Below are 22,081 nucleotides of genomic sequence, written 5' to 3' on the forward strand. Positions count from 1 at the left end.
GCAACATCCAGAGGCTCAAGGTTTAGCAACTTTTAAACGGCATTAATAGCAAATCTTCAGAAAGACTAATTGTACTACAAGGTGCTATCCTTATTACTCAGAAAAAACAACATGAAGAGGCACATGAATTTATAACTTTTCAATTTAGAACAAATTTAACCTATACCTGACAAAGAGGCAGTCAGTGCTGTGCAAATCTCACTCCATTCTGTCTCCCTGATTCATGAATACACATTTTACATAGAAGAGGCCAAACTGTCACAGAAGGACCATCACAAAACATGATGTTTCCATTGAAATTCAGAGGTGCTACAACCCTTGAGTCTCCAGGTCATCTTAGAATTTTAGTTTTCAAACAATGCCTGACGTGGTCTCTGTCCTTTCAACCTTTCAGAACTTTTTTTACTGTTTGTATAAATACATCATATGTAGCATTTCTAAATGCAATGGTAGCTACGTAACTCTTTCTGTTAGGTAATTTGGTGCAATGTACCTTTTAAGATGCATTTTCAAGTCACAGGCTTGCTTTCTTTTGAATAAAACTGTCTCTTGTCTGCTTCCACCTGTGACAGCTCAAGGATGCTGGGAAGAGGATTACTGAAATTCTGCAAAAGAATTTCTAAGGACTTCTCAAACATTCTGAAGTCCTTCCAGTTTACTAGATTAACATATACAAAATGTAATTAACATTTTAATTATGAACTACATTTTGCAATTACATAATTACAGATTAAACTACTTAATCCATAACTTCCAATTTTACTCTGTAAACTCTTTTTAGAACTGAAAATATCCTCCCTTAAGCTGAAAAGCACAATGTGAACTAGGACCAGAGCAGCACCAGCACCACTGTGCAGGACAGGAGATGAGTATGGAATGCCCTTTTGAGAACTGCAAAGATCAGCCCTTGCAGTGCCTTGTGTCCCTGTAAGACTCTTCAAGCATGTCAAATACAGACCACAGCCACCACACAGGAGATGTGATTTAACCACCAAACACTATGACCTGGCAGATGCTCCAAACACGGAGAATGGAGTTAGTAAACAAGCTAAACAAATACATATATTAATAGTAGGTGCTATTAAACTTTTCTTCCACTAATAAAGTATTTAATTCCTGGGCGTATTTTCAAGGAGTGCAGCTGAATATGAATAGCACAGCAGGAGTGGAACACACAATTCTCAAGGCACAGGATAAGCTTTTCAGCTCTAACTCTCCAGACTAGGAAATTGCAGAGCTGACATTTACAAGCTCCCCAGCTTCCAGACTTAAAAACTCCTTTAGTAAACAAGAGAAACATCCAGAGTGATATGCAATAAAATCTGATTAAAACAACTCAGAAAGTTATGAGAAACAGTAGTTTTGATGGAGAAAACTGCCACAAAACATTTCAGATAGGATATCAAGAGATGTGGTGATGCAGGACAACCTATTTTCAATGAAGTAGAAAACCGAAGTAATAAAAGTCTTCAGACTAGGATCTCAAAAAATTACACATTGCTGCTGTAAAAGCTACAAATATCTCACAATATGATAGAAAATATTACCATGCAAGCACTATTTAATCACTCTGTAAAACTGGTTCTAAAATCATTTAACAGAAAACACACCTGCACCACAGTGGCTGAATAATCACCTTGAAATTTTTCATGGGACTTCAGCAGAGCTGAAGAAAGGGTTCAGTTACAAATGAGTTTAGAGTTCTACCCTCCAGTAAAAAAAAAAAAGGGGGCTCTACTCAAGGAAACTGAAGATAGATCACCCACCTTTTCATTTCACAACCATTTATACTCAGAGTAAGTCTCTCAGGCATGTAACCATAAGTATCTTACAGAACACACTTCATCAAAAAAATAATTACTAGCAAAAAAATTTATTGTACTTTTGCTTACAAAGCCTTAACTCCAACACAACAACCTGAAAGGATTGATTTGCTAAAGACCATTTCCATTTCATTTTTAAAAGTCCTTAAACCAACAATCTTTATCTGTAAAACCCCTCACCCTCCCACTGCTCAGATGAAAACCAAGACTGGCACTCTCTCAGCTCAGTGTCTGGGTACTCAGTGTGCAGCCTTTCCCATAATTCTGAACTCCTGTGGAATTTTCATATAAATAAAAAGTATTCATGAACCAAACTTAACAATGTTACCAGCTTATTATAAACTACTTGAATGGTTGTTTTTTTTTAAGACAGTCATCACTGATTTCAAAATAGTATCCAATACTTCTGGGCAAGGACTTAAAGCTAGCATTTTTGATTACTTGATTTACTCCATGGCAGCAGAGGTTTTCTTCATCCTAAAGCATGCCTGGAAAACACTTCAGGACAGCTCCTATTTGCACACAGCTCCTTTAACGTGATATGCAGATTTCAAACTTCATAGCAAAAATAGGACTAGAAAAACGTAAAAACCAATCAAACCAGAGCTATACAATTGTATTGAAACAGTACCAAGAGCAATTCCAGCATTAAATATTTTTGCAATTTAGCCAAGTTTTGTCCCAAGAAACAGAATTAATCCTCATTGCCGGCCTGCTTTTCCATTTTCCGTTGTTTCCATTCTGAAAGGCAAGACAACAATTGGTAAGGCTTGTTACTGGAAAAGCAATCAACAGTTTTAAAACAAAATCAGATTTAAATGCTTTCATAAGTATTTTTTTACTTCACTAGCCATCCTGTCTCTCCCTGCTCAACATATGCAATCTTATCTCCTTTTAATACTTCTTTAAGCAGCAATCAATATATAAGGGCAAAATTTCTGCAAAGATACATTTTAGCAACAACTCTGAAAAATGATCCATTATCAACCTCACTAAAAGACAAAATATTCATGTGACTGGAGAATATTCATGTAACTAGAGAATCCATTTTGAAAGCCTGAGCTTCAGTTATTTGTTTCAAGGACTTTGTTTTCACCCCTCTTACTCTCATCTTTGTCTACCATCATCTGATTTCCTTAAGAAGAGGTTGGTTTGGTTTTCCAGTATTTTTGCTAGAACATGGACTACTGTCCATTTGATTACAGCACAGCCTAAGATTCAACCACTATTATCAACAATATTTCTGTCTCAGCCATTTCTTTGGAAGCTAAAGCAAGCCAAACCCCTCAACTTTCTACTGCTTAACCTCCTGAAGTTTAGTAAGTTTTGCTGCAAGGGCAATCGCCAATGCACAGCTCTCAGCAGTCAGCCTTGCACACAGATGCAAGCACTGCTGTGGTTCTCCATCAATGCTGAGAAGCAAAGGAATGTATTTAGATATTTTAATCATCAGAAGAGTCCACACTAACTACTGCCAGGATATGGTAGTGATGCATTTGCTGATACAAACCCATTTTCTTCTTTCAGATGTTGATATAGCTCAGCTTTGTTGTTGACAGAGTTCAACCGACCAATAAATTCCTGGTGTTTCCTAGAGTTGGCAGTATTAATTCTGTTGCTCCATAAAGACAGCAAGGACATTGGCCCTAAAATTGCAAGTAAAAAGAGTCTAAGGGATTAAATTTTTGAATTAACATTACATCACTATAACATCTTAAAGGAATTACAGTTTATGGTAATACACCATGTTAAAACCACTAATATTAAACAACCTTACAACAGGGACTAAATAAATACAAAATAAGCAAAGTGATAATGGCTGAGGAGTTGCTGCACGTGAGATGGACTTGACTTGAAATGCAGAACCTCAGCACCAGCTCAGCCACTGAGACAGACACCAATTCACATCAAGGAAGAGGAGTGAGGGAGAACTGCCCATTCTGACAACTGCGCTGCTTGGGCAAGCTGGTATTTATTAGTCATCAGGAGACAGTGATTTCTGCTACCTCCCTTTTAATAGCATTTCTCATTTACAGTAGCTCAAGCAGCACCAGCAGGAACTTGGCCAAGCCCCTGCCAACCCAAGGGTCTATCAGCAGCCCCACACTGGTACCAGCCTTTTCTCACAGACCTGTTGAGGTTAACGTGTTTTCCAAGAATTTCTCAACGTTTAGCATTTAATTAAACATGATCTATACTGACTTAGCTTTAACTACAACATGATTCACCTTATTACTTTAGAAAATACAGACTGATGCAACATCTACCTTTAAAAGAAATAATCTGCTGCAATTGTTCTGGTTTACCTTTTGCCTTTTCGACTGTGGGCATTTCATCCATGCTAATAAGAGGCTTTTTGTTGGGGGGCTCAGGAGAATCAGGGGAGTCTTTGATAACTTCAGCTTCTGCCAGTTCTTCTTTCTCTCGATCCAGAAGACCTTTTAACCTTTTTGAGGGAGAAGGAAAGGAGTGAAGAAAGATATGCTTGAGCAAAACATAATTCTTGATACCATTCTGTACTCCTCAAAGTCATCCAGGACCATAAGAAAATTTCTTCTAACCCCTTGGAAAGGGTGAAAAACAAGGGGGAATTCTAGCCAAATAATCCTCTGGATAAAGCCTTACATAAAGGGAAGGTTCTTAACACATTGTTTCACTTCAGCTGTTGAGACAGTAGATCAGTCTTAACTTTGAAGGAAAGATTAAATAAAAATAAATATATCTAGAAATACCATACAATTTCCCATTATCTTTTGTAGGTGAATTCAGACCAATTCTACACTTTTATTTCAGTCTCCATTTCTGCTCCACGTGTGAAAGTTGCAGGAATGATGGTAAACAGGAAGGAATGAAAGGTCATCAGCATGGTGACAGCAGTGTAGATGAAAAGGCCCTCCTATCCTAAGTGGTCACAGCATGCACAAAACACATGCAAATTAAGCTTATTACCATGAGTTTTTTGGATCTCTTTAGAAAGTAGTTTGAAAGAAGGAGAACAGACCAGACTGACAGATGCTTTCCACTCAGACTAGCTACAGTAACAGCATGAATTACAGACAGGAGGTAAATGGACATTAACCCTGATGTTTGACTGAAGAGAAGGGCCAAATCAAGCTGTTTAATCAACCTGAACACTGAACTATCTACAGCTTGAAAGATAACATCTGCTTGTCCCAAGTTTTCAGCCATGCTTTGGATTTCCATAAAGCAGATTAATGTCTAATAGGGGGTGTGACTATGGCAGAATCCATAGCAGCAACTCCTCAATCTAAAACACCCTGCTAAGTGATCAAAAACTAATAACAAAAATTACGATGCTACTTTGATTTCACTTTAGAAAATGTACCTCTCCGATTCCTGCCATGGCTTATCTGACTCATAGTCTTTGCCCAGCTTCTCTGACTTGTCCTCTTTGTCTTCTCTCTTTCTGCCTCGTTTCTTGCGCTCCTCCTCCTCGGGGGGTTTGCTCCTGCAGGCCATCAGACACTCCAGGACTCGCTGGTGTTTGTCAGAGTTGTTGATGTGTGCGCGGACAAGGGTCTCCAGCTCATTCCACATGATCCGGTACTGTTCATCCCTGAGAAAGGCCAGCAAAAGCACATTATGGGATGGATTACCAAAATCAGTAATAATCACTGAACGAATGCAGACCTTAAGAAGCAAAAAAAAAGAAACCCCAAACCAAAAATAACTCAAAACAGATTATCTGTCCTCCTGTACTGGAGGTCTCTCCACCTGCGATTATTCCACCCTTGAAACCACATTAACATTTCCCAATTAACACCCAGAGTTAAGTTTAAATTGAAATTAACTATGTCCATTGAAATCATATTGTTCCACAAGGCCCCACTGCCAAAAGGCACTTGTGAAATCTCTCAGGTGTTTGCTGACAATGCAGTGTCAGAGGGCCACTCATGTACTGACATGCAAAGTAATTATTACATTATTTGGGTTAAAAAAATAAGAAAGAATTGCACCACACTACTGTCGATAACTCCCAGTCATGTAGGCAAATCAGTAGCTGAATTTCTTCTCAGCCAGTTCTTGGAAATACAAGAAACACATCATAATGGCTGAGGTATCCAAATATTCTATGCTTATTTTAAAGAAGCATCCCACATTTTAAAAAACTGTTTCAAAAGGAGTTGACTATTCTAATATGTCCCAATTTCAATTCGTTATTCATTTAAAATATACCTACATTTTCCTTTTCTTTAGTTTGGAATTATTCCATTTGATGTGTCCAATTTGTATCTATCGCTTAGCTCTCTTGATGACCACCTTTGATTTCATATTTTTAACATATTTAAATTCTCAGGTAATAAAATGATAGAATTTTCTTCCCTAACATACAGCAATATCAGTACTGTGATAATCCCTAAAGATACAGGCAAAGTATTCACAGCATTTGGGTTGTGCACATAGAGCATTTAATATATATTACTTTCAGCTGTATTTCAAAAACTTGGTAAGAAAACATTGTCAACAGAGTATTTCTGAAAATAGTCCAGCATCAACAAAGAGAGATATGCATGTAACCTTTTTGGCCCCTTTCCTCTGGTACCAACTGTGGAAATCGGCAGTGGATCGTTCTTCCTCTCCATGTCTACCAAATTGTATATTGTTTTTTGACAATTCAGCACATCCTCATCAGTCATTGCTTCCTTTACAATCACACTGGCTAACGGCACTACCTGCAAGGCAAAACAGAAATGAACAAGAAGAAAATGTGTGTATGTCACAGGACAGCACCAGGAAAAAGAAAATTCAAAGGCAGTGAGACAACACCCAGCAAAAGCCCACCCTCCTATCCTCAGTTTAGTACTAACTCTGAGTAAATATAAGCAGATGCTTTCTCTACCCAGCAGCACTGGAGCTGTCAGGTTCAAATATTCCACCTTATTTAAATGGCATTCCAATAATCTACTGCATTAAACACTGAGTTAGTTCAGTAAAAATAAAGCTGAAAAACTGATTTTGAGGCAAGTGATTTATCATCCAATAGAGTTAATATTTCATCAAGTGACAAGGTGAAACTTAATCTAGGAACAGAACAAAAATTAACAACCCCAGGTTACTTACAGCTTGCATGTTGAAGATGGTAGTCTGAGAAATAATCATAGGCCAGTAACGAGTATGTTTCTCTAACTGATCTTTTGCACGTTCCAATGGAATTTCAAGACTTCCATCGATCTTATATCTGGGCTCTAGAAAAGGAGTTAATCGGTTTTCCCTCATAAATTCACCAAAATCCTAATGATAACCAAACAAGATACAATTAGGCATTTCTCTAACAAAGTAATTTTCACTGAAGGGGCTAAACAGCTTAGTCTTGCTAATCACTAACTTTGTACCATCCCCACTGCCACAGCTGAGCCTACCAACCAGAGCCCTGCTTCCAGCTTTCAGATGCACATGCATTAATCAGGGGGAACACAAAAACAGGGGTATAGAAATATAGGTTACAAATCTATGGAGGGCTTTTGATGAGAAGGGCTTCTGGATCTGCAAGGCATTTCATGTATGGGAAGAGTTACATTTTTCCAGAAGGAACTTCTGCTTGTTTACAAGAGATACCAAGGATGTGTTGAAAAAAATAAAGGATAAACAAAATGCATGTCAGCTGATTGTCTGCTCCACATCACAGTTCAAAGCTGACAACTTTATCTTTTCTGTTTATTGTACAAACCACACATTTGCAATCTATCCTTTGACAATAAGCAGGATATAGTCCTATGTGTATCCAACCCACAAAAAAAAAAAAAAAACCTGCCAAGAAAAGTGTTCTTCTACAACCAGAACAGACTTTAAACACTCCTAGTGCATTAAGGAGGTATTCCTTGACACTGGAAGTATTTATGAAGCAGGCATAACAAACAGGTACAGTATTTTGTACTAAACATCTATCCAAGGTATTTATTACAAAGGAAATCTCACCATGCAATCCACCCCAACATTTCCCTCACACATATACTGCCCTGCATCTGTTGTCATGTGAGAGAAGCAGCAGTGTAAGACAGAAAGACCCTTACTGTGATCCTGTAGTCAGTGACCCTCCCGCCGCACCCTTCGCTAATGGATGGGGGATCTTCCAGAATGGAGCGGGAGCTGCTCAACACATGCAGGAAAATCTCTCCCCCGTGGCTGCTGAGCATGTGGCTGATGACTTTTGAGCCAGACTTCCGTGGCTGTTCCAACAACACCGAACGACCTGGTGGAAGTGACATCAGTTTCATTCATTACCGTGTTGGTGCCTCAAGATTTTTGCTTTTTGTGTATTTTTCATATATTCGTAGCTCTGTAGGCTACTACTAAACAGTTAGTAGCTCCTAGTACTTTTCCCACCCTTTCTCTCAGATTTTAGAAAAATAAGCTAACCCTTGAAATGAGTACTTGGAATTCTGTTTAGCCTTATTCTTAAGACGAAGAAGAAGCCTGACCATGACATTTTGTTTTCCAACTAGAATCTGAGAAGACACAACAAAAAAACAGGGGAATGGGTCCAGGGGCTGGGGGAAAATTACCTAACTGCTTTTCTAATTGGACAATATTAGTTAGATATGTTAATTTGTTAAACTTATAAAAAAAAATGTAGAAATCTGATGCTGAGTACGCCCATGACCACCAGGACCCCTGGAAGATTCCAAATGCAGGGCTGCTTTTTATATTATTTCAACACTGCTGCAGGAGTTTTTCTCGTTGGGTATTAGGCAACAGTGTGCTGCAATTTTAAATTTATAGCTACATAAATACAGCTTTGTGCTTGGCCAGTGAGAGTCTGAATTCAAGGTGGTGTTTTCACCCAGATGAACGCTTGCCACCTCATTGGAGTATTTACTCATTGTCTGGACAATGAACAGGATCATATGCTCCTTAAAATTCTACACAAGAAGACCAAAAGACGTCTCCTAGACCACCCAATCACTTTTTCTATAGGGTATTACTCTTAGGAAAAAACACATATTCATAAGCCATTAAAATGGCCCTGCTGCAGAAACACTCTCATTAAAAGCAACCTTCAAAAAGTAGTAAAATAACCTCTTGCACATAAAGGTATCAGTTGATACCCCTTGTTAATGCTTAACAAGGATACTGTTCTTCAGACAGAGAAATAAAACTGCCTTTGTCTTATTTCCAGTAAAATACACTAAGCATAAAAGGATGCACTCTCCAAATAAGTTGCTTGTTATTACGAAGCAAAACCAGCAAAACTTTCTCAAATATGCTATTAATTTTGGTTCTAACCATTTTTATTACTCAAAGGACATTTTCACTACACAATCTCTAGAGAAAAATACACTAAGCTATAGTGTTTAATAAAACCACTGCACATTTAGACAATCAAATGACTCGACTGAAGAAAACATTCCATTAAAAGAGTGTTTGTAATGCAATTCTTGCTTGCAAACACACAAACCTCCATCTCAATACCTGTTCCTTCTTTACATCTCTCCTCCCATCTTTAAGTTTCAAAACACATTCCTTTTACCTTTGAGGACATTTAACAACTTTCTTCTCTTATTTATAGGACATTCTGAAATAAACTTAGCATTTTTACAGTATATAGACCTGACTGCTATACAAATCAAACTGTGCTGAGTCCTCTTTTTGCAGAATTAAAAATTAAAACATTGAATAAGTAGCTAAGGACAGAAATTTACCATTAAGGAGAAAGTTTGTAAGGCATGAAGAAGGTCTGCTATTTACATCTACTGGTGAAATTCTGTATGCTCCAGTGCAATAGTGCAGTTCTGAAAAGTAAAGAAGTAGAAAAATTGAGTGTAACTCCACAGACAGAAAAAACAATCCCCAAAATAAAAAAGGAAGAGGAGGAGGCTAGTCCACAATGAGCAGAACTAGGAAGTCTAGATGCCTCTCAATCTAAAAGTCTGCTCCTTTCACCATCTCCTCACAGTTGTTCATTGGGAGGATTCCCAACCACCCACAGCTTTGAGAATTTCATATATTCCCAAGCCCTTCTTCCAGCAGGAATCCCAATTCTTTATCTCCTGAATCACTTCACTGAACAGTCAGTCTGCTCTTATTTCTCTAACCTGTATTTTCAACCTGCCAGCTCAATGAGCCAACACAAACTGCAAATAGTTAATGGTGCATGAGCTGAATGGCCACATGATTTCTGTGTTACCTCAGACCTTCCCTGTCTTTCTCTCCTGTACTCAGATTGGTACAAGTTCCCAGCCAGTTCTAGAAGATTCCATGTCACCTACCCACACTGTTTGTTCGAGGAGTGCACCATTTCAATGTCACAGTTTCCTTAAATGTGCCTTCTCTGCTATTGCCACCCGTGTGATTATCACCTGCAGAAAAAGGCAGAAAAAGGAGGTGATCAACTACAGTTTCTTTATTACAGCAAACAACTCTAAACTTTTAGGGTTCAAAATATATGTAAGATGAGCATATACAAAATGTAATCTAAATTTAAAAGTTAAATAGCTAACTTAATAAAAAAGTTATTAGCAGTGGCAGCTGAAAAAAAATAAGCTCTTAAAATCAGCAGTCATTGCATATATTTTAAAAAACAACTTAGCCAACAAAATACTGTAGCTCCAGAGTATGTTCCACATATGTTTAGGTGGTTTGCTTTGTCAATTAGGTTTGCTTTGACAATTAGGAAGTTCCACATATATTTAGTTTTATCAGTAACAGGCAATTTTTCCTTCTAAAATGCCCAAGACTTTAAGGCAGTATCTTTTTTAAATTTTCCACACAGAAATCAGAGCTCCAAAATGCTAGAGCAGATTGTTTCTTTTACATATTATATTCCCAAGTCAATTAAACCAATCTAAAGGCACATCTGACAAGTTTAGTTTTTGGGGGGAAAAAAAGTATTTGGTCCCATCATCCAGTATCTCTGCCATGCCAGATTCAGTCTGAATTCTCTCAATGTGTTTCACTGACTGCAGATTCTTTATTATTAAAATACCTTCATACAAGGTCCCACTGGTCTTGCAAAAGCCACCTAAAGGCCTTAAACCAGACATTAGCAATCCTCCTTTACACTGCACTACATTTCTTCTAGTGAGTTTTGAGAATCTTTGACTCACATTGTCTCAGGAAAGGATTAATTGAGTTGTGCAGGAAGGTTCATAATTACAGCAGCACAGCCACTGATCATGTTCAAATCCCCAATATTTGGGAGGAATGACACAGGTACATCAACATGCAACACTGTAATATGGTAGGGTTGAGTCTTATCTTACCAGACATATCAGTATCAAAGACACTCATGAACGACTAATTTGTTCTTATTAACCATGCAGGTAACTTGCGATAGTTGGGGTTTTTTTCATTAAATTAACTGGAACAATTTTAGATATTATCTTTTAGAGTATCTAAAGGCCAAAGTTATTTCATCTAAAAATTCCTTGGCAATATTTCAGAGAAATAAGACCAGCATAACTGAATTCCTGCTATTACAGCTGAAATACGTATTTAGAAACAAAGAACCCAAAATTCACAGGATCTAAGAAGAGACTTTTTCCTCTCAAAGTTCTGACAGGAAAAATCTGAAGAGGAAATGCAGTCAGTTGGCTTTTGTGTTTTACTAGGAGACCTAATTGCTTGAGCCAACAGGTTTTACAAAATTGCTTCTGAGCCCTTGCAACAAAGCTTTAAGCTTTCAACATCCTAACACAAGTTCGGGTGAGGCTGAGGTCATTACTGGCACCTTATGCCTCTCATCAATCTTTAGTCATCCACTCCACTAAAATATGGAGCATAGCACTTGCAGATGACAAAGGGGTTACCTTCTCTTCCTCACAGTAATGGAAATCCCCTTCTGAAGGAAAAAAGCACAAACTCCCCAAAATGGCTACTTATGGATCATATGACATTGAATTCTACTAATACAAAAGTTATAAGGTGATTTTTAATGAAGTTTTACGTCAAGCAGTTTACTCAACAAAATAGTTTTGCATAAGGCTTAAGTGTTGTGCTTTTCTAACTTCAGTTGAGCTGTTGAAAATTTGCCTCAGAGGAATACTAGGTAATAATTGCAAAATTACAAAAAAAGGCAGTAGGTATTTTAAATACAATAAGAAGGCTCACCAGCCAAACAAGTCTTGTTTTTTCTGAACAAATTAGTGTCATAAACAAGCCTGTGGGATGTAAGTGATGCCAACCATTATTGCTTCAAGAAGTTTAGTTGTGCAACACATAATTTTGCACAAATACCCACAAGAGCGACTTCATTTTGTAAAATCTCCCTGCACATCTGGTCTCTCACCTACTTTTTATATCTCAGTAAGAAGCTGATACGCCCTTCAAATCTCACAGAAATATCCTCAGCACATGTGATTTTGACCTGTCTTCTCATTGCTGTATTAAAATATGTCAATAATGAGTGAAACTCCAATGCCAACATTACAAATGAAGCATTTTGGGTTGCAAGGAATAGCTGAAAAATCTGCTACTCGAGCCTGAAATTTATATGGGTTTGAAGTTCACAATCTTTCTTAGTAAGTATTTCCAGAGAGGCTCATCAAAAGCCACCTCCAGAGGACCATTTCTACTTACCACTCTTTAAAAAATCCACATGTGCCTCTTTGTGATGAAGCAGCTCCACATCATAGTTGGCTGACGTGTTAGCATGTTGTTCTTCCTTTAGAAGAGAAAGGTAGAAAGAAGTATTTTATCTAGAGGTCCCCGTTTTCATAAAGGAGTGATTCTACATTTGCCTTTCACTCCAGAAGAAAACAAAAAGTGTCCAAGTGCCTCAGACAACAACGGGATTGCAATGTTGAGGTAACTGTTTGCTCTCTGAGCAATTTAAAGATGCAGAGAACTGCTGTTCCTCTTATTTTCTTTTTTGAAACCCTATTCCTCTTTATACAAGTGTCATGACAGGGTGCAGAGGATAAAATACAGGTAAAAACTAGGCTTAACTACTTTGTTTAAATTAGTGAAGTTAAGGAAGCCTACAGCATGTTAAATAAACACCAGCTGTTACAACTTACTGAGCAGCAATAAAGGGTCACTGCAGGGTAGAGTGACAACTGCGTTTCATTACCAAAAATCTCAAGAATCTAAACCAAACCATACACTTCAAACTTATTCTTTCTGAAGCTTAAGATAAGAAATGCACTTGCAGCTGCAAGTTTATAACTAAAAAACTGGATTTTTGTAAAGAGGACACTGCATCTTTAAACAGCTGCAGAGGATTAGCAAAAACAGAACGGTAACTCTGGTAACTTACTCCAAGTTTAAAAAGAAAAACAATTTAAAAAACCCCAAAAAACACAAAGAAAAAACCACAGAGAACCCAACATAGTCTATTTACTATAAGGACAAAGGCAGAAGGGAGAGGCATACCAGCAGCACACAGGTCAGAAAGTTACAGACAAGGTATTTGCAAACTGAAGTCACATTTATGCCATGACCCACGTCAAACTCAGAAAAGCTGTGAAGATTATTTTAATATGTTTTAACTTATAAAATCCATATAATATTGCTAGTTTTCAAAGATGCAATTAATGATCGACTGTGCTACAACTTAATGAATTTTTGAAGTCATGGAAGTTACCTGCCCCTGGCTCTTATTGTTTGAATACTGACACTTCTGTCTCAATTGGGTCTTGCTGCCTGATCAGAAAATTCCTGTCAGCTTAATACTTGATGTTCTCAACTGCAATAATTTCCCTCCAAGTAGCAAAAAAAAGTAAAAATATGGACACAAACAGCTTCTACCACAAGATGTTTAATTGAATATCTTTCTTAACGAGATATATCCTGTCCCCATTTCATGTTTATGGATCTTCAGAGTAGAAAATCCACTGGAAAATCATTGGTCAAAAAGCAGCTATTAGTTACAAACACCTTTATGTTGGGTGGGCATGATAATGAAACAGAGGAAAAAGAGACTCACTATGCCACTAAAATGCACAAGGGTCAAGAATATCTAAACACAACTACAAAAAGACAAAAGAATCACAGACAAATTAATCTGAGGTAAACAAGATTGTATTTATGTAAAGTAATAAAAACAGAACTGAAATAACATTTGTATTGCTACGTCAAAAATCGAGATCCAGCAATACAGTATTTGTTCTGTGATCCTTCTTTACATTTTTTTCCCCTTCTTTATTTTTACTAACCTGGTCACAGACATTGAATGTGGGCTAATAAAAAAAAAAAGAACAAAAAAAAAAGAACAAAACAGAAAATATGATATGGAGAGAAAAACAATGTAAAAAATTCAATTAAAATAAACATTAAAAGTTTTCAAACAAATTTAGAAGTGATGCAGCTGGTTGACACAGAGCTGTAGACACAGCATTACCTTCATAGGGATGTTAGTTATTGTGGTTGAAGCCAGATCAAAGTGTTGTTGCACTAGAAGATTCAGTTTTGTAGCCAGGTGTCTCCCTGCACGGACACTGTGCACCTCACTGGTTAGAACAGGGGACAGCTGAAATAAATTGAACACAGAATTAATTCCAGTATCATTGAATAGCTCACTCAATACTCTTTAATAAGCATTTCTATTGCTAACTTTAGGAGGGAAAACTACCACCCAAAAACCCACACCAGTGGAAACTAATACGAAAGAAGCAAAAATTATTTCTCATTCCAAATTTTGAGGTTATGCCAGGTGCTATAGTTGCAGTTCCTACAAATGGTAAAAAAAAAAAACCTAAAAGTGTGCTAAAAAACTAATTCTTAATAGGAAAAATTAGTATCACAACACGGGGAATAAATCTTAACAGCAGCTCTGAGCCTGATTTTTCACTCTTTTACATGCTGAGTAACAGTAGCAAAGTAATTTTTAGATGTCTACCTGTAAATGCATCATACATACACAAGGCAAATAAACACAAGCTAGAAGATCCATCTGATTTTTCCCTAACTAACAAGAACATTGTGTTTGAGCTCAAAAACAAAACAAAACAACAACACAACAAAAACTACAAACAACCACCAAAAAACCCCCAAACAAACAAAAAAATCCCCAACACCCCCCCCCCAATTTTTTAGCACAACTACAGCAGAGTTCTGTAGAAATTAATCTCAGGAAAGTATCCCCTTTCCTTTTTTTCATTAAATAATATGCAGGACTACATGCCTTTCATGTTTTTTTTCTTGTGCCTTCATCTTACAGACAGCAAATTAAAATGCAGAGCAGACTGGTGAACAGCAGAATATACTACAAATACTTTGTATATACTTGGTTTCAAACAACCACCACACAGGCTTTTGCTACTGAACGACTGACAATAATCTGCACTATTTTCAGGCTGACATGGTTCCTAATCCTGGGATAAATTTTCTCATTTTAGGCTCCTCACCTCTTTTTTAGGACGATCTGAAACCAGGCTGTCTTCACCAACAGGGTAGGTGTGGATTAACACCAGTTCACATTTCTGAATCTGCATTAGACTTAAAAATAAAAGCATTTTGCTTAGCCTACAGTGTGGCAGATTATCTCCTAGAAATCAAATTAATTCTGATATCTAGAAGAGAGAATCATAACATATGTTAACACCATGTTGTTCCTGAAAGTATGCTGCAGAAACTAGGTTACACATATGATTTTCAAAAGCAAATACTTCAAAATACATTATCAGAACAAAAATAAAAGCCCAACATTTCTTGCTCTTCAGATGCTATAGCACTGTGTTTCTTTTTGGACACATCAATAGAGTAAGTCCTTAACTGGTGCAATCTGTTCAGCTTTATTCAGCTGAATATTGACACTCCAGAGAATCCATGTGTAGGTATGAATAAGGGGATTCCAGGGAACATAAAAACAACTACCCAAACAGCACAGAGATATAGGGTGGGTAATAGGATATATGCTTATATCCTAAAGCAGCTGGAAGTCTAGAGCAGCACAGACACTGTACCACATCTCTACCTAGGAGAGTAAGACTTTCCTGTCTTTACAATGGATTTAACACCTAATCCCCTGGGTAAGATCCTTTATACATCCACGACACTGCAACTGCAGCAGCAAAATACAGGAGTCTCCTGTTTCTGCTACTGAAGTGCCTGAGGAGCAACCAGGAGTAGGATCTCAACCTACTACAACTTCACCAGGCAACACAAAGTCCCATGGCCAAACACTTCAGCATTTAACTTGGATAAAAACTTCTCAGAGGAGATGCACTCTGAATTTCAAGATTCCTTAATCTCAAGGGAAGTGTCAGGCAACACAATAATTTAGCAATTAAAACTAGTTTCAGAGAAGTTAGCTGTTTTAGTCAAAGAAAGATGAACATAAAAGTAACACAGTATTTTTAAGAAAAACTGCTTCAGATGAGTTAGTGATTAAAAACACAGTGTATAACAAGGCACAGTTGTGTGTCTTGTTTTGGAGCAAGCTGTAGAAGGTAACAAGCTCAAGAAATCCTGTCCAATGAGGATAAAGGATGATACTAAAAAGATAACAATCATACATCAGCTGTCAGCCAACAGTATCACGATTTGCAACCGTCTATGTCACATAGACATTCATTCAGTTAATCAGAGCGAGTTTTGTGACAAAAATACATCCATATTTTACAGAGGATACAGAAAAATATGTAAAAAGCATACTCACTGGTCAGAGTTAGCTGCAAGCTTGTTGTGCTCATGAATGGTCTCCTGAACACAATCCTCCAGCATGCGAACATGGCTGTCACTACAAAGAAATGGGGCATTTCTTTTAAGGCTGGATCATCAATCCTTCTGTTCAATCATCAATCCTCCTGTTCAAAGCCACTGAATGTTCTCCTATTTCAAGAAATCTTAGAAATGTTTGGCATTTTGCTGTCAGACCCTCATAAACAAAACTCTTGATAAGGCAAGAAGTGCTGTCACAAGGACCTCTGCACAGAAACCGCCTGCTGATTCCCACCAGTGCAACCCTTGTGGTGATGCCAGATGATTTCTGCCTTTTTTTTTCACGTATTTGTAGCCTCCCCAGTACTTCTCCTTACCCTTTTTCCCAGCTAGAAAAACCAAACATATTCCAGAGCTCCAAGCCCAGAAGGGTACAAAGCCCCTATCCTATCTTAATTCTTCCTGAGAACCAAAGTCTTTGAGACACATTTTTATAAACTAGTACAGCTAGTATCAAGGGGGGGTGGTTCCAGAGAAGGGGCCTGACCTGGGGGAATTGCATCAACACTTGTCCTCCGAATTGGTGCTTTGGATCAACTCTGCTGATTTCCTAAAACTTATGAAAGGGTATTTGCCCCTGTGAGGGCTTTTGTGGACACTCTTCCATAACTGCCCCTGGAGCTCCAATAAAGATCCACTTCACCATTACCTCCTATACTAAAATCATCTCAATTTTCGTTTCCAGGCTGCAAAAGGCAACAGTTACTGTGGCACACCCAGATGGGAGGAAGGCTGTCTGGACAGGGCCAGGAGCCACGAGCACACCCCATGTGCACGCACCTCTTGGCGTTGGTGATGCAGATGATCCTGCCCCTGTTGCCCACGCGCTCGGCGTTCTCCATGAGCGTGGTGCGCGCCTCGTGCTGGTACTCGGTGATCTTGCACAGAGCCTCCACGGCCGCCACCAGCCCGTGCAGGATGCTGCAGCACTCGGGGTCTGCCCGCGGGTTGGGAGGGCCCACGGCCGCCAGCGCTGCCATCAGCTGCACAGGGAACAAAGGGACTCTTACCGACAGCTGCCTCCCACAGGTTTCAAACAGCACGGAAAAGTCAGCGTTGTAACACGTTTGAAAAGCAAATGGACTGATTAACTGGTATTATTTTATGCTGGCAGCCTTCTGGAAAATGTTTGGCCCTAAATTATCCTTTGTGATTCAATTTATTCATTGTTGCTGAGCCTTAGGAATATAATATTCTCATTTATAGCAGAAAAATACCTGACTATAATAACAACTTATATGTGAGACCTGAAAGACATTCTAATATTGTTAGTTGTGTTGTGCTTTTATTTTCTGAGAATTTGGAAATGCAGTTCCTCCTCAAAGTAAATTTTTCGGAGGATGAGCCCTTTCAGTATGAAGCAATATGACAGAAAAGAGGATTTTTACAATTTATGAATTTAACATAGGTTATTTGCCTCTCACGCAAATGTTTTTTAAAAGACTTTGAATTCAAGAAGTAGCACCAAATTACAGAAGAAATACATAACTTATTTCTTCATGATATTTGTTTTAATATTTAAGTCTATTTTTAAAGACAGATGATTCTTTTTGTATTTTGTCTGTAGAATAATCCAGGCTCACAGGCAGCTGCCTGAAATTCAGTTATACAACAATTTCAGACTAGATCCACCCATATTCTAATTAACCAGAGATATTTCATATTGAATACAGTGTTTTCACAATGAAGTCAGAACTACAAAGCGAAAGAACAGTTACAAAGCATACCTCCTGCAAGTTCTGATCTTCTTGAGTCCAAGAATTCAACACATGAGCCCCAGAATCACTCACAATGAAATTCACCTAAAAGGATCAAAAAAGCACATTAAGGTAACAGCCATTGTATTGTTACTTCCCCAAATACAAACATGAATTGCACTGCTTTTTTCTGGTAGTCTGGAGATATGTGCAATGACCAGCCAAACTCAAAATAGCAAGCCCACAAAAATCACACACTCGCACTATATTCACTCTTCTCTTTAGCAATATGATTAACAAATTCTACTTACATTTTTAAGCCACAAAATTATTCTCAACACCAAATTAATTTCCAAAATATTAGTATTTTAAGAATTAGATAATGTTTTCACTAGAATAGCTACAAAATAAAGTAAATTTTAATATTGCAAACTGCATATCATTCTCCAAATGTCACTGTACATCACAGGGTAAATATCTACCAAGATTTAATAAACATCACTAAGAAAATATGTTTTTCTCAACAAGGAGTTGGGTGTGCCAGGAAGCTCTCCCACTTTTCCAAACTGGTAGCTTCAGGGTGATCCTACCTCTTCATAAAGCCCAGAATTCCTTCAAAGGTGACACCAAAACCCTTATGAAGGAGCTACCACGTGTGTTTAGCAACAAAATTCAACTTGAGACAATACCTCACTCAAGCACAGTAATAAATCTCTAAGTTGCCCTAAGGCATCTCTCCATATTTTGCACTGAATTGTAAAGTGACATTAAGACAATAAGAATTCCCAAAATTAAATATGTAATGAGATTCATATACTACCAAAACCAATTTAAAGCACGACGAAGCACGTAAACAGTAGAAACTATTTTTAAGTGATAAATTATATTTGAGATTTTACTCTAAACAACAGTTAAAGATATGGAAAGACTTGCATAAAACATGAAAACATCCCTTATTGTATCAGGCATGATATACAGCGTGGCTGCAGAACTTACCAGTTTCTTGAAAGGGAAAATATCATACATTATTCTACAGTACTCCATGGATGATTCCACGGAGCAGGTCCACAGGGACTTGGAGATGGGAGCTAGAGGAATAATCCCCTGGGTGCGGTTCTTCACTAACATATCGAATTCCACGTGTTGCCTGCATGATTCTGCCATGTAGGGGCAGTGATCCACAACGAAAACAGTTTTGTGAGACTCAGAAAATATTTTCATTTTCTTCCTGAAAGACATGGAAAGCAGAACGGAATTGCACACGGTGAAAAAAACCAAACAGAACATACTGTAACATGACAGTGCAATTTACAGATAACATCCAAGAATTATCCAACTTTTACAAAGGTTATTTCTTACAGTATTTAGATTATATATTGCACATGGAAATGGACTCTTGACAAGGGCCTGGAGTGACAGGACAAGGGGCAATGGCTTCACACTGACTGAGAGGAGGGTTAGATTGGATATGAGGAAGAAATTGTTCCCTGTGAGGGTGCTGAGGCCCTGGCACAGGTTGCCCAGAGAAGCTGTGGCTGCCCCTGGATCCCTGGCAGTGTCCAAGGCCAGGCTGGATGTGGCTCTGAGCAGCCTGGGGTAGTGGAAGGTGTCCCTGCCCAGCCTATTTCAATCCAAACACTTCTGTGATTCTATGATTCTCCTGTGAGTTCCACAGAACTGTTCTGGTTTTCAAGAAGTGCAGAATTTTCCATTTTAAGGATCTCTTTGCATGGAGATAAACATCCTCTAGAACTCTAACTAGTCCATATTTAGTAGACTTCATTTCTAATCAGAAGAAACAATTTTTTCTCAAGAGGAAGAATACAGCAAAAAGTACAATTATACTGCTAAAAAGGCAACAAAAATGCACAGTATTACTCTCCCCACTTCTCTAATTAAAAGCAACTTTAAAGAAGTAGAGAAACTGCTTCCCACTTAAAGCTTATTTCCTAAAACAAGTAACATGGAAAATATGGTTAAGCTTTGAGGACCTTTAAGCAGCATAATCAGAATTTTAAGCCGACTTTCTATCTTGTCTCTGCTGAATACATCTCTCCTTTTAAACGAATATTTCCATCTGTACTTCAACATCTCACTGACAAACATACAAAGTGTGAAATTATAAGAATCACGCAGCAATGAGGGCTGGAAGGAACCTCCAGGGATCATCCAGTGCAGCCCCCTGCCAAGGCAGGGTGACCTAGAGCGGCTAATGCGTTCACGTGGGGCTGCAAGGTCTGCAGAGGGAAACTCCAGCACCTCCCCGGGCAGCTGCTCCAGGGCTCTCCCACCCTCAGCGGAAAGGAATTCTTCCTCGTGTTGAGGTGGAACTTCTTGTGTTTTAGTTTATGGCTATCGTTCCTCGTCCTGTCGCTGGGACCACCGAAAATGGCAATTTCCAGCGTAAGAATTTATTTTTCCATTCATTTCTGCTGAATTACAGAATACCCAAACCCAAAAAACCCACATATGACCTCATTAAAAAGCCTAAACGGCTAAAGCAAGGAGGATGCCAGCAGCCAGCCGGCTGTTCCCCAGGAAGCAGGGCAGGTCTGGCCCCGCTCTGGGCTGCAGCTGCCGGTGTCAGCGCAGCGCCTTCGGGAGAGCCCCGGCCGCTGCCGCCCGGCTGAGCAGCGTGTGCTCGGCGCGGCGGGGAGCCCGACGGAACAGGGAAGCCGCAGAGCCTGAAGGGGACGGCAGCGTTCCTCACCTGGGCCGGCTCCTCCTGTGGTGCAGCAGCCCCGGTCCCGCTCCTCGCCGCGCCCGGGCGCGGCCGCGGCCCCGCTCCGAGGAGGAGGAGGGACGAGGCCCGCGGGGCGCCCTAGACGGGGCCAGGCGCGGGCGCCTCCGGCCGGGCGCCCTCCATGGCCCTGCGGCGCTCTGCTCCCCCTCCTCGGGCGGCTCGGCGGGGAGCGCGGAGCCCGGGTCCGGCCTGCGCGCCCGGCGCCCGCGGGGGTGGGAGAGGCGGCCGGAGCCCCCCCCGCTCCGCCCACCCCTGAGCCCGCGGGGGCCCCGCGCGGCCACGGGCGCCGCCGGCACCGCGGCTCCCCCGGGGGGAGCGCCCGGCCCCTGCCCGCACCTCCCCGGGCCACAGCGCCCGGCCGGGATCACTCGCCCGACATGCCGAGGCCGCCGCCGGCCCCGCTCCCGGTTCCCGATCCCGATCCCGATCCCGATCCCGCCCGGGCGCGGACGCCCCGCCCGCTCCCAGCGCTCCCCGCGCGGCTCGGGGGAGGAGCCCGCGATCTCGCGAGAGCTCGGGGCGCCCTATGGGCCGGCCCCCCGGAGCAGCCGTGTTCTCGCGAGACCTGCGGGCGCGGCGCACAGCGAGGGGCGGGCAGGGCGGGCGCTCGGTGGTTGATTTCGGTTTGCGGAGGAGGAGGAGGTGTGTGTGAGCGCGCAGCGCAGCTCCCCGAGCGGCCGAACTGCCCGCTGCTTATACCGTTTAGGAAACAGAAGCGTCAGCGTACAAGGGTTGCAAGCTGTGAATTTGTCTCTTCATTAGTGCTCAGCCCCGTTTGCTGAGCGTATCTGGTTTATGCTCGCTAGGGCGCAGGCAGAGCGCTTCTCTCCACTGCGGTCTGGGGTCTCTTCAGTAGGAGCTCGGTGGTCGCGATCGCCCACTGCCCCAATTAACTTTGCCCCAGTTACTGCTCATTCCTGCTAACGTCATTCCTGGTGGCTCTCGGCCACAATGCCCCTTCATTCTGGGATTGACTTCCTTTTTTCGTGAAGGATTAGACAAACATGCGATTATAGAATCACACGGTGCCCTGGCTTGGAAAGGGCCTTAAAGCCCATCCATTTCCAGCCCCCTGCCAGGGCAGGGACATCTTCCACTATCCCAGGTTGCTCAGAGCCACATCCAGCCTGGCCTTGGACACTGCCAGGGATCCAGGGGCAGCCACAGCTTCTCTGGGCACCCTGTGCCAGGGCCTCAGC

General features: G+C 40.4%; 1 protein-coding gene across 2 annotated transcripts; it reads right to left on the reverse strand.

Moving 5' to 3' along the window:
• Positions 1-1,854: 1,854 nt before the first annotated feature.
• On the reverse strand, positions 1,855-21,337 carry INTS13 (integrator complex subunit 13). 2 transcript variants are annotated; one of them, XM_085049081.1, is made up of 18 exons: positions 20,850-21,337; positions 19,136-19,367; positions 18,170-18,244; positions 17,223-17,425; positions 16,381-16,461; positions 15,128-15,218; positions 14,122-14,250; positions 13,937-13,960; positions 12,360-12,444; positions 10,052-10,141; positions 9,485-9,574; positions 7,856-8,034; positions 6,906-7,076; positions 6,363-6,517; positions 5,170-5,400; positions 4,130-4,269; positions 3,334-3,469; positions 1,855-2,564 (listed from the first exon to the last, which is right to left on the reverse strand). In XM_085049081.1, the coding sequence occupies exons 2-18, from the start codon at positions 19,358-19,360 to the stop codon at positions 2,525-2,527; spliced, it is 2,145 nt and encodes a 714-aa protein (XP_084905207.1). In that variant the 5' UTR covers positions 19,361-19,367; positions 20,850-21,337; the 3' UTR covers positions 1,855-2,524. The 2 variants fall into 2 exon arrangements, with proteins under 2 accessions (XP_084905207.1, XP_084905208.1); XM_085049082.1 differs by lacking the exon at positions 13,937-13,960.
• Positions 21,338-22,081: the final 744 nt, after the last annotated feature.

Source organism: Lichenostomus cassidix, chromosome 1Aa, assembly GCF_008360975.1.
Source record: "Lichenostomus cassidix isolate B80296 chromosome 1Aa, HeHo_3.0, whole genome shotgun sequence".
Classification (NCBI taxonomy): domain Eukaryota; kingdom Metazoa; phylum Chordata; class Aves; order Passeriformes; family Meliphagidae; genus Lichenostomus; species Lichenostomus cassidix.